This window comes from Marmota flaviventris, chromosome 13 (genome assembly GCF_047511675.1).
Source record: "Marmota flaviventris isolate mMarFla1 chromosome 13, mMarFla1.hap1, whole genome shotgun sequence".
In the NCBI taxonomy this organism is placed as follows: Eukaryota; Metazoa; Chordata; class Mammalia; order Rodentia; family Sciuridae; genus Marmota; species Marmota flaviventris.
In genome coordinates, this window is record NC_092510.1 from 41,116,456 (window position 1) to 41,129,144 (window position 12,689).

The 12,689-nt window shown below is 36.6% G+C and overlaps 1 protein-coding gene and 1 pseudogene across 8 annotated transcripts in view; one reads left to right on the top strand and one right to left on the bottom strand.

The window, feature by feature from the left end:
* Positions 1 to 2,620: 2,620 nt before the first annotated feature.
* LOC114098856 (prorelaxin H2-like) overlaps positions 2,621 to 12,689 on the bottom strand; it is a 34,630-nt gene continuing 24,561 nt past the window's right edge. For 4 of the 8 annotated variants that reach the window (XM_071600431.1, XM_027943084.3, XM_027943091.3 and 1 more), the window contains exons 2-4: positions 9,875 to 9,921; positions 9,383 to 9,544; positions 2,621 to 3,161 (exon numbers count right to left, since the gene is read on the bottom strand). In XM_071600431.1, coding sequence (XP_071456532.1) covers positions 2,815 to 3,161; positions 9,383 to 9,544; positions 9,875 to 9,921 — 556 coding nt within the window. In that variant the 3' untranslated portion in view covers positions 2,621 to 2,814. Of the gene's footprint in view, positions 3,162 to 9,382; positions 9,545 to 9,874; positions 10,037 to 10,147; positions 10,205 to 12,689 lie in introns of those variants that run through there. The other 4 variants (XM_027943086.3, XM_027943085.3, XM_027943088.3 and 1 more) reach the window with 2 other exon arrangements.
* LOC114098855 (polypeptide N-acetylgalactosaminyltransferase 1-like) lies at positions 4,653 to 6,437 on the top strand (annotated as a pseudogene).

Here is a 12,689-nt window from a genome sequence, read left to right on the forward strand (position 1 = left end):
GTGTGTGTATTTATATATACATGTCAAAACCTCTCCTTGTACCCCCTAAATGTCTACAATCGTGCTCTGTTAATTAAAAATAAAGAAGAAGAAAGTATAATGAGATAGAATTACACATTTATTAGGATATCTATCATTTCCAAAGGGAAAAAGCTAATGTTGTCAAGAATATGGAGAAACTGAAAGCTTTGTTCATTCCTGGTGGGAATGTAAGATTCCTTAACAACTTGAGAATGTAAGAACTATTGGCCACGTGATATAGTTATTCTACTTCAAAATCCTCATCCAAATGAATTACAGGCAGGGAACTAAAACTCCATATAGTCCAACAAAAAGAGTGAAGCTAGCATAAACTAGTAATAAAAATCCATCAATGTTAGTTCATAAGTTGGTGCAAATGTACCACACTAATGCAAGAGTTTAATAACAGAGAAAACTGTTGGTTTTGGTGAGCTCAGGGTGAATTGGGGAATCTCGATTTTCACTATATTTTTCTATGAACTAGAATGTAATAATTTCTGATTAATTAATCATTTAAACATAAAAATCAATGTTTTCCACAAAAATAAAACAAAGCACTTTGTAAAGGGGAAATAAATTTGTTCCTGCTTATAGTTGGTTAGTGCATATGCTGTGATTCCTACCCATGTCTACTGGATTCCAAAATCCCCCTCCCTGCTGAGTATCACTTGGTCCATTACCACTTGAGTTAATTTACTGACAAAGATAAATAATTGAACATCATTGTCTTTCAATGAGGTGTTATTGGTTCAAGAACAGAGAACATGTGTAACCCTATAGGTTAACTCCCAGTCTGCTTTCCTAGAACCTTCTCCCTTGTCTTCAGCTCTTGAGCTCACAAGCATTGAATATGATTTCTCAGTATCTTTTGCAGGCAGCCCTGTCCATGTGACACAGTTCTGGCTAATACAATATTAACACAACTTCGGAGTCTTTTTATTTCCTTCTGAACCATTACTAAGCATTCCTATTTCCCCTCCTTACCTGCCTGAAACAGACACTGAGAGAGGGAGATGAAACAGCTATCTTGGCACCAAAGGTGTAGAGTATCAGGAAGGAGCCTTATTTGTTAAGCATGGCTGACTTGTAAGCATGGATCTTCCTGCATCATTCAGAGGCTAACCAGAGTTGGATGCTTATTCCATAGGCATTGTTTAAACCACTGCTTTAGTGTGTTCTGTAATTCACTGAGAATACCATTCAAACTGATACATGTACAAGAACAGTAATTTTTATGTAAGAATTGCATTGAGCGAATGTGATCGGTTTCTCGTGGTGTTTAGGTAGACTTTAGTAGCATAAGCACTGGATGTACTAAAGATACTAGCTGGTTGAGTATTGGTAGTAGATGGCTAACCACAGATTGTCTTTTGCTGCTATACAAGGAATTGATGGGTAAAAACTCTCCATCTCACTGCAGCCTCCACCAGCTTTTTACTCTCACTCCATTGCCATGGTCACATATTAGTTACCATTTGTCATCTTACTTTAACCTTTGTTATTAAACAATGGAAAATATGTTTTATACATAAGAGCCTAATCAAAGTGGGACAGAAAAGACGGATTGAAGGCACCACATTGAAAGAAAATTGGCATTGTCATAAAGCAGTAAATACACACTGTTCCAGAAACCCTGCCTCCATGGATTGTGTGGAGGACCAGATGTAGGACATGGATCAGGGCAGTAGTGAATAGCAGACTCGTGCATCTGGGTGGGAGCCCTTTGTGCTCTCTGGTATGTAAGTTTCTGTAAGTTTCCTGGCATTAACCTCATTGAAAGCTCCATTTTAGACTGTAATCTTCCTGACTTCATCCAAAGTGGTTCGTGGTCTCCAAGGTTTTTAGTCATTTATGAAGCTGTGCAAAGTGGCTTTGTGAGGATTTAATCAATTCTAGAAGTATCATTGTCATTAGGTGTGTATGGAATTCAAAATGCAAATTTCTGTCTTAATCCATTTAAATTCTGTTTCCAGACATTTGATGTAATATATTACCTTCCCATTTAAATGCTGGCTAACATGTACGTATACGTAATTTGAAGGAACTGGCAAAAAACGAAGATTGCAGCTATGTTATTTACTTTTCTAACAAGTTTTCATATTACTCTACAATTGTTTTGGTTAAAAGAATGGTTTGTAAGTTATAAAACATTAAGCATAAACTGTCTTTCCTTACTGAGTTAGTTCTGTAATATATATGATACTGAGTTGCTTATTCTCTTCTATATATGTCTATCCATTTATCTCCTTTAAAAATTATTTTTGTCTCTCAAAACCTACACCTGAGAATATAACCTTAGTTTATATGTCCTTAATTAAACAAAGGTGAGTGTTCAATCTGACTGCTTCTAATGAATTATTCAATAAGACATAAAAATGTTTAAAAATTAAAAGAGTCAAATCTTTGTGGTTTCAGGCATATCTAATCTAAGAATTAATGTAAATAAAAGCATTTGGTCCACTTTATGTAACTTCTGTTAGGCATTGCATTAAAATGAGTTATGTGTGGGTAAAGTGACAAAGATTGAAAAAAAAAATTAACTAATAGCACTAAAAAGCAATAATGTAATCAGATTGTGAAAAAAAAAAGACAAAAAGACTTTCAGCACAAGAAGTTTTATTCACAGAAACTACAAAACAGAAAGTACATTTCCTTTCACATCAAATGAAAAAAATCAAACAATATAGTCATTTCTCATATTCTAATAATCATGCAGCCAGAAAGAGATATCAGTAAAAATCTCATCAAGAATACATGTGAGCATCAGGTAAGATGTGCACAATTAGCTTCATCTTAGCAAAATTTAAGCATAAATCTTCTGGTACATTTACGTTGGCAACATTTCTCAGTCAGCGAATCTTCATTGATCTGTCGCTTTTTTCGGGAATGAGTATTCAAGCTTAAGTATTCTAATTTTGAAAGGCTATTTTCTGCTTCCCCTTGTCTATTGTGAATAATATCCTTCAACTCTTCAGGACTAGGCTTTGAATCCTCTATTGCAGGTTCTTGTCGTTGTAGCTCTAGTGACAATGGCAGCCTCTCAGATGGTGTTGCCCTCAGCTGTTGTGGCAAATTAGGACTGAATCCCAACATCATATTGAAGGCACCTGCATCTTCATTGAGGGAGGACGGCATGATATCTATTAAGTTTAAAAAAATAAGTGGGGAGGGGGAGAAAATATTGATGTCAAGAATCATCAGGAAAACTGTAAAAGTAAGAAGAGACAAAAACGAAGGCATTTCCTCAATATACTTGAACAGTGAACAAGAAGCAGCAAGTATCCTGCTATCTAAGCAACCCAGTTTCCTTATATTTGAGTAGCTTAAAGTAATATAATCTTGTCAAAGTTCTGCTTTACTCCACTTGGTCCTCTGTCACCTCTTTTTCTCGTCATCCCCTCTTTGCTTTGACATTCATCTCTCATCTTTCTGATGTCATGCTGTTCATTGAATCACTAATTTAAACAAAAGATGGAATTTTTTTTTCCTTTGGTACTAGAGATTGCATCCAGAGGCACTTAACCACTAAACTGCATCCCAACATCATATTGAAGGCACCTGCAGCTCACTGCAGCCTCCACCAGCTTTTTACTCTCACCCCATTGCCATGGTCACATATTAGTTACTGTTTGTCATCTTACTTTAACCTTTGTTGTTCAAGCAGTGGAAAATATATTTTATACATAAGAGCCTAATCAAAGTGGGACAGAAAAGATGGATTGGAGGTACCACACTGAAAGAAAATTTGCATTGAGGCAGAGTCTCATTAAATTGCTTAGGGCCTTGCTATGATACTCAGGCTGGCTTTGAACTGGTGATCCTCCTGCCTCAGCCTCCCTAGCTGCTGGGAGTACAACTGTCGATGCCAGTGCTCCATGCTGGATTTTGATTTTTTAATCTTTTCCATTACTAAAAAAATTTTACTTATGATAGTAACCCTTAAAGAGGACCATAATAACCTTAACCTATCCAAACTCATGGTGGCAAGCTACTGCTTCAGAATAAAGTTTAAAATGAGGAATTTCCAAGAGCTCTGATATAATTAGCTGAGGATATGTCTCTCACAAATCTCTTTAGCAATCACTTTTCCCCAGACTATTTACTCCAAGTCAATAGACTTTGATATTGAAAAGAGAAACAGGTTAGAAGAACACAAACAAAAAGCAAATACAAAGCAATCTCATCTTTCCTAGTTTGAATTAGTAAATTCCAAGATTCTGTGGTATTCTTTATAACTATTATACAAGAATTATGAAATGAATGGCATTATATCAATCTCTGACAATGTAGAAAATAAATTTAAATCATACTTTAAATCCCATAAAGAAAAGTAAATGTGCAGTGCTGCGGACTGCAGCCCCAGAGTAGCGCCTTCTCTGCAGCACATTGGAACTGCGCTGTGACTGCCAGAGACTGCCCAGAGGATCGCTTGCAGCCACCACTGCTGCACACGGAACAGGAAGATGTGGGACACATGGATTTGAAATTCATGTGAAAAACCGCTTTGGGGGTGTGAATGTGATTTCTGATGAAACTGGATTGGAATAATTTTCATAGTGTGTGTGTGTGTGTGTGTGTGTATGTGTGTGTGTGTGTTTTCTTTTTAAATTTTGCATTTGACTTAAAGTGCCATGAGTAAATTTGTATATTGCAGGGTGGTCCTAGCCACCTCCTTAATTTGGGTACTGTTGGATACGTTCTTGCTGCTTTACTTCAATGAATGCAACAAATGTGATGAGAAAAATGAGAGAGGACTTCCTGCTAGGAATGTTCTACAGCCAGCATAAAAAGCTCATGAAGGTCCTGGAGAAATGGGGAAACCAGTTGTCATTCCTAAAGAGGATCAAGAAAAGATGAAAGAGATGTTTAAAATCAATCAGTTCAATTTAATGGCAAGTGAGATGATTGCAAACAACAGATCTTTACCAGATGTTAGGTTAGAAGGGTGTAAAACAAAGGTGTATCCATATAATCTTCCTACACAAGTGTGGTGATTGTTTTCCATAATGAGGCTTGGAGGACACTTCTGTGAACTGTCCATAGTGTCCTTAATCGCTCACCAAGCTCATGATAGAAGATACTGTTCTAGTAAATGATGCCAATGAAAGAGACTTTTTGAAAAGACCTCTAGAGAATTATGTGAAGAAACTAAAAGTGCAGGCTGGGGATATAGCTAGTTGGTAGAGTGCTTGCCTCACATGCACAAGGCCCTGGTTCAGTCCCTAGCACCACAAAAAATACAAAATAAATAAATAAAAGTGCCAGATCATGTAATTTGAATGGAACAGCATTCTGGATTGATCAGAGCTAGATTGAAAGGAGCTACAGTGACCAAAGGCCAGGTGATCACCTTCTTAGATGTTCATCACCAGTGCACAGTGGGGTGGTTGGAGCCTCTCTTAGCAAGGATCAAACATGACAGGAGAACAGTGATATGTCCTATCATTGACGTGATCACTGATGATACTTTTGAGTACATGGCAAGCTCTGATATGACCTATGGTGGATTCAACTGGAAGCTCAATTTTTGCTGGTATCCTGTTTCCCAGAGAGAAATGAACAGAAGGAAAGATGATTAGACTCTTCCTGGTAGATCACCTACAATGGCAGGAGACCTTTTTCCAATAGACAGAGATTACGGTCAGGAAATTGGAACATATGATGCTAGAATGCATATTTGGAGAGGAGGAAAAACTAGAAATCTCCTTTAAGATTTGGCAATGTGGAGGAACTTTGGAAATTGTCACTTTCTCACATGTTGAACATGTGTTTTGGAAAGTTACCTGATCCATACACATTTCCAGGAGGCACAGGGCAAATTATCAATAAAAATAATAAACAACTTGCAGAAGTATAAATGGATGAACTCAAAAATATTTTCTATCTAATTTCTCCAGGTGTGACAAAGATAGATTATGGGGATATATCTTCAAGACTTGGTCTAAGACACAAACTACAATACAAACATTTTTCTTGGTACTTAGAGAATATTTACCCTGATTCTCAGATTCCACATCACTATTTTTCGTTGGGAGAGATATGAAATGTGGAAACAAATTAGTGTTTAGATAACATGGCTAAAAGAGAAAATGAAAAAGTTGGAATTTTTAATTTTCATGGTATGGGAGGCAATCAGGTTTTCTCTTATACTGCCAATAAAGAAATTAGAACAGATGACTTTTGCTTGGATGTATCCAAACTTAATGGCCCAGTTACCATGCTCAAATGCCACCACCTAAAAAGCAACCAGCTCCAGGAATATGATCCAGTGAAATTAACCCTGTGGCATGTGAATAGTAATCTGTGCCTGGATAAAGCAACAGAAGAGGACAGCTAGGTGCCCAGCATTAGACTTCAATGGAAGCTGGTCCCAGCAGTGTCTTCTTCAAAATGTCACCCTTCCCGAAATATTCTGAGACCAAATTTTTTAGAAAAGAAAAAAATAAGGATTGAATGGACTACCTCAGCATGCGTTTCTGCCACATTCTTAAGTAGCAAAAAAGGAAAAGTGTTTTCCTCCTCTACAGGATATAAGGTTTATCAGCCATTAAAACTCAGACTTCTCTAGCTTTTCACTTCCTGTCCAAGAACGTGAAACTGCATAGTAGTGAGACTCGCACACTGATGTTTACAAGATTGAAACAGTCTCTCATCAAGAATCATGGAAAAGAATATTCAGACAAGGAAATAGTCAACACAATGTGCTTTCTAGAGAGCTGCATCTTTTATGGTTTGCTTGCACATCAGTAATTTCTGCTGGGTGCTGTCAATGAAGAGATTATCAAGATTTTTTTTCCTGATTAGAACTGGTAGCCAGTATATTAATTATTGACATAAAAGCAAATATAAAAGAACTGGAACCAGATCATTAAAACAACATTGAAAAAATTATATTAAACAGGGTTTAAATAAAATTAAAACAGAACTATGAGAAGTACAATTTGAGGCTGGGGGATATAGCTCAGTTGGTGGAGCGCTTGCCTAGCATGCACAAGGCCCTCAGTTCAATATCCAACACACACACACACACAGAGAGAGAGAGAGAGAGAGAGAGAGAGAGAGAGAGAGAATACAATTTGTTACAGTATGGTATCAAATTTCTATATAGATTTTATACCTCAGGAAAATAATACCTCAGAGAAAAATAACTGATTCCAATGACATACATTTGTTTTCATCTGTGATAGTCATGGATGCTTTTATTTTCCTTGGGGTGCTGAAAACAAGCTGGGAGAAAAAACTCTTTGAACATAGTTTTAATTTCTTTCTATAATATTTTTGTTTGATTTGTGGGCTGTTGAAATTGTGATTTTTAATTGCCTTCTAAAAAAATGGAGATTTGACATGATGCCTGGTCTCAACTGAACAAATTAGACATCTCAGTTCTTCTTGGGTCAACAGGCTGACAATCCAAGTCTTCTGTCTCTCCTTCCTCCCTTTTCTCTCTCATATTCTCTAGCTTTCTCTCTCTCTCTCTCTCTCTCTCTCTCTCTCTCTCTCTCTCTCTCTCCCTCTCTCTCTCCATACTCAGATGTGCTTCATTGTCAAGTGCATACTTAGATTAGATTATTGAATTGTAATGTTGATCTGCTGTAGTTTTTAAATAAAATTTGACTAAAAATGTTCAATTGGCAGTTTTTAATAAGTTAGCCAAAGAAGTTAAGCTCTTGTTCCATATTAATAGTCCTGCATTCTTTCTTAAATTCCATTTATGTTAAATTGTTTTTTTCTCTGATTTTTAATACCAACAAATCACCTATTAATTAAAAGTTACATTTTTAATTTCCTAGAAAGAAAATCCCATTGCAACATTGTTTCTGATATATATTTTTTCCTTCCTGTTTTGAAGATTATATTTAATGGCATTCTTTTCTTTAATTTTCAAAGACTCACTGCAGGTAGTGCTATTTCTAGTGCATAAGAATGTTTCTGAAAGTCATATCACTAATGATACTTGCCAAACTGAGCATCCGTGAAGTTTCTTATATCCTATTCAAGTTCATCAACATCAAGCACTGTAGATGTTTTAGGGTGAGGCTATGATACAGAATGCATAAATTGTCCCCAGGAAATATGAAATTATGCAGGTGCTGGATGGAACTTTTTTTCTATTCCATGAGCTATGTAATTCTATCTTCAATAGGCCTACTGCTTAAAACAATCAAATGTCTAATCAATAAATCATTTTCATGCTCAAAAAAGAAAGAAAAGTAAATGTATTTATTTTACACATTGATTCTACATGAGGATCACTTATGTATACTATATGCAAATGGTATCACAAATCTACTTTGTGATAAGTTTGTGATAAGTTACATACACCATATAAAATATAAAACACTTAATTGTTGGTAATTGAGCTTGCTTTCTCTGGATTTAATAGAACCCTCTATGGGTTTTCACTGCTTCTTTAACTTGGCTTCCATTTAATCTTCCTAAATGCTTTAGAAATAATAAACATATTTTTTAAAAACCAATCCATATTTGAACTGCTCCTAGTTCTGAGATTTTGCTTTTAAAAAATGTATTCATTGCAATTTCTAAAACTTTAGAAAGCAACAATAAAGTCTTCAGCTTTCCTGGTCTAAGAAGCAAGCTTCCCATTTCCCTGGTGTCCTTTATGTTTTTTCTTTACTCATCGAGTCATTTTTGTTTCTCTTCCATCACCTCTGTCACAGTTGAAGTACGAGACCCAATTCAAAAGGTGGGGAGGCCAGGCTCCCACCACAAGGTACATTCAAAGGGAGTGGAGGTAATCTTCGTGGCATAGGCCACTGCCAGTTTTTGACAAGAAGGATAGTCACTAATTCTAAGACACTTGCTATCTCACTTTTCAGGACCCCAGCAGAGGTCTCACCATGCTGCAATGTATCCTTTGGTACAGAAACTAGAAGATAACCAGCTCAATTTTTGCCCCCTTTCCTTTGAATAGGAGATGCTCCACCTAGGAGCTAGGTTACCATCATGCCTGCCACCTGACCTACTCAGCTTTTCCTCTGGGGTCCAGGACTGTACCTATCTCCTGCTGGAAATTGTGCAGCATCACCTCTTCTGTGGCTTCCCCCATGTCCCCACAGTGTTGACATGGTACCAGGTGAAAAGAATACCAAGTATCTCTTAGATGAGGCTTTTTGCTATTCTTGCATTTCTCCTCCCTCTGGCAAGATTCCCTTCGAGGTTCTTTCAATAAAAGCAAGTTATAAAGGAAAGGTTCAAGCTGGGCAACAAACACCACTAGCAGGATGACATCTCAGACTTCCTGAGTCCCCTTTGGATAGGTTGGCAGGCCCATAGCAACCAATGGGAAGTGATGGACCACTGGTGGCGGATGGGGGAAGCCTAGGCAAACCAAAGCTCTCACCTGCAGATCTCCGATGGGGATATCTCACTGGCCTGTTCCAGGTGGCATGGCCACAAATGTTGATCACTTCTCGGACTAATTGGCGACCACACATCTGAACAACCTCTTCCCACCATCCTGGTTGGGGTGCTGTGGAAACTTGGCTGAGCAGCAGCCAGATTCCTAGGAGGTGGACCAAGAACAGGTGAGACATCTGGGCCTTTTTTCTTGGCACTGGCAGCCTTTCTCTAGAGAATGCAACAGATCTCACCCACAGACCTGAGCCTGTGTGGCTTCCCTGGCTTCAGCCTGCTTTTCCTACCTGGCTCAACCAGCCTTTTATATTCTCTGGGCTCTTGCTCAGCTCTTGAGCCAATGGTCCCAGCTCCACCCTTTCCCCACCCACCTCCATGGAATTTACTCAGCTCTTGTTCACCCTCCCCATCTTCCCTCCATTACCCCATTCTTTTGCCCTGGGCCTTTTTACATTGAATTTTTCTTCTCTTTTCTTACCTTCAAACCATTGGTGTACTAAAGTCATTCTCCATTTGCAGCCTTTCCTTTATATAGAGCAAGAAATGACTGTTACATTGAATTCCATCACCAAAAATAAAGTAGTATCTTCTTAGAACCCAAAGTTTTCCAGCATGCATATTTGCCACACTATCTTCTAGCCTAAACAAGATAAGTTGGATAAAATAGTATAGAGTCTGGTATATCAACCCATAAAAGATATGATGCATTGATGGATAAATTGTTGACAGGAGAAAAAAAACTGGATCTTACTGTGAATCCTAGTTAAAACACACACACAATAGGTTTGTACAGTCAAATCTTAACTTTATAACAGACATTCTTCATGGTACTTGCCTTCTCCTCTGGGAGACATCTTGATTGTAAACAATATTGTAATATGAATATTGTAATGTGAGATTATATTCTGTATTTTTATAGATTGGAGAAGAGAGAGAGAGAGGGGGGTGGGAGGTGGGGGTGGAGAATGAACAAAGAAAAAAGAAATGAAGAAGAAATTGAATCCCACAATCTAAAAAAAAAATGTTGGTAACATGTTTTAGCACACACAAAAAAATGTGCTTTTTTCTTACTGTAATCTATATTTGCTGCATTTGGTAAGAGTTGACTTTTTAGAACTTTATTTTAACTTTAAAAATATTCAACAGAGTTTCTGGTCATATGCTCATTAAACAACTCTGATAGATGTCCAGGGAACTTTTATGTGCAAATAGGTTTGTTTGTTTTTTCCAACAATTCATATGCTTGCATGCATAACCTACTCAGCTGTATTAGCTCAATTACAATTTCAACAGGGCCCAATTAGCATTGGTCAAATGTGCACTGTACAATTATTAAGATCATACCTAATGAAAGCTGTGGAATGGTTAGAGGCATTGCTGTTTTAAAAGGGGGTTTCATGAAGACAAGCATTAAAGAGAGTCTTCTCAAAATTGAAGTTCAAAGATATTTTAGGGGGACAGGGGTTAAGAGTTCTTGCAAGAATAATCCATTTTCAAATCTGTCTTCCAAAGGAATCACTCATTGCATAATATAATTTTGACTAATGTTTTAATTTTTAATGTGCATTTTTTAGAAGAGGTGCTTAACAGTCCATCTTGATTTGATATTTATATGGGTAAAAGAAGTGCCAAGTTTCAATCTTCTACATGTGCTGTTTCCCCAGTACCATTTATTGAAGAGACTGGCTTTTTTTCAATGTGTGTTTTTGGCCCTGTTATCAAGAATCAGATCTCCATAGGTGTAAGTGTTTATTTCCGGGATATCTATTCTATTCAGTTGGTCTATGTGTCTGTTTTCATGCAAGCACTGTGCTGTTTTGGTTACTGTGGTTTTGTAGTATGTCATAAAATCAGATACTGCAATGCCTCCAGCTTTATTCTTTTTGTTTAAGATTGCTTTAGCTATTTGTGCTTCCATGTGAATTTTAGGATTGTATTTTCTAGTTCTGTGAAGAATGCCATTGGTCTTCTGATGGAGATTGCATCAAATCTTAAATCACTTAGTGTAGTATGGACATTTTAACAATATTAATTCCTTTAGTCCATGAGCATGGGAGGACTTTCTACTTTTTTTTTTTTTTTTGTATCTTCACTTTCTTTTGTCAGTATTTTGTAATTTTCATTGTAAAAGACTTTTGCTTCCTTAGATATAGTGATTCCTAGATTCTTAATTTTTGTTTTTGTATTTTCGTTGCTGACATAAATGGGGTAAATGTTTTCATGATTTCTCATCAGCAAATTTGTTATCGGTATATAAAAATACTACTGATTTTTGCATATTGATTTTGTATCTTTTACTGAAATTGTTTCACTTCTTATAGTCTTTCAGTGGAGTCTTTAGGTTTTTCTATACCTAGAATCATATCATCTACAAACATATAATTTAACCTCTTGCCCTCCTAATCAAATTCCTTTAATTCTTCTGTAGTCAAATTGCTCTGGCTAAATCTTCCAGTACTCTGTTGAGTAGTGAGAGTGGATATCCTTGTATTTTTCCAGATATTAAAGGAAAGGTTTGCAGCTTTTCCCATTCACTCTGTACCTGTCTATGATTTTGTCACATATAGCCTTCCTTGTGTTGTTATATATTCTTTCTATACTTAATTTATTCAGGGATGTTATCATGAAGAGATGTTTAATTTTATCTGATGCCTTTTCTGCCTCTGTTGAGATAAAATCTCACTAACAGGCTGGCCTTGAATTTGTAATCCTTCTGCTCTAGCCTCCCAAGAAACTAGGATTACAGACATGTGCCACCATACCTGGTTAAACAAATTTTAAGAATGAGTGTCCATTCTTCTCAAACTATTCCAAAGAATTAAAACAAAGGGAAATCTTCCAAACTCATTCTACCAGACCAGCATCCTTCTGATATCAATAGGAGACAAGAACACAACCAACAAAAAAAAGAACTATAGGCCAATATCTATGTTTATCAGAAATATTGGCTTATAGTTTTTGTATGTTCTGTCCTTGTCTCAACAAAATACTAACAAATCAAATCTAAAGGCCTATCAAAAATGTAATTCATCATTTCTAAAATAGATTTATTGCAAGGATGTAAGGATGTTTCAATATACATAAATCAGTATTAACTGAATCAACAGAATAAAGGAAAAAACTCATATGATCAGCTTTCACAAACCTTCCTTATCATATTTCAAACTGCCAATATCTCTAAACCATTGAGTTGTATATATTCCACAGGAATTTCTTATCATTTTTTGAAAACTTCACCAAGCTACCTAGATTTCCATTTCTTCCTAGGACAAGCTTTCATCCTGAATTATGTT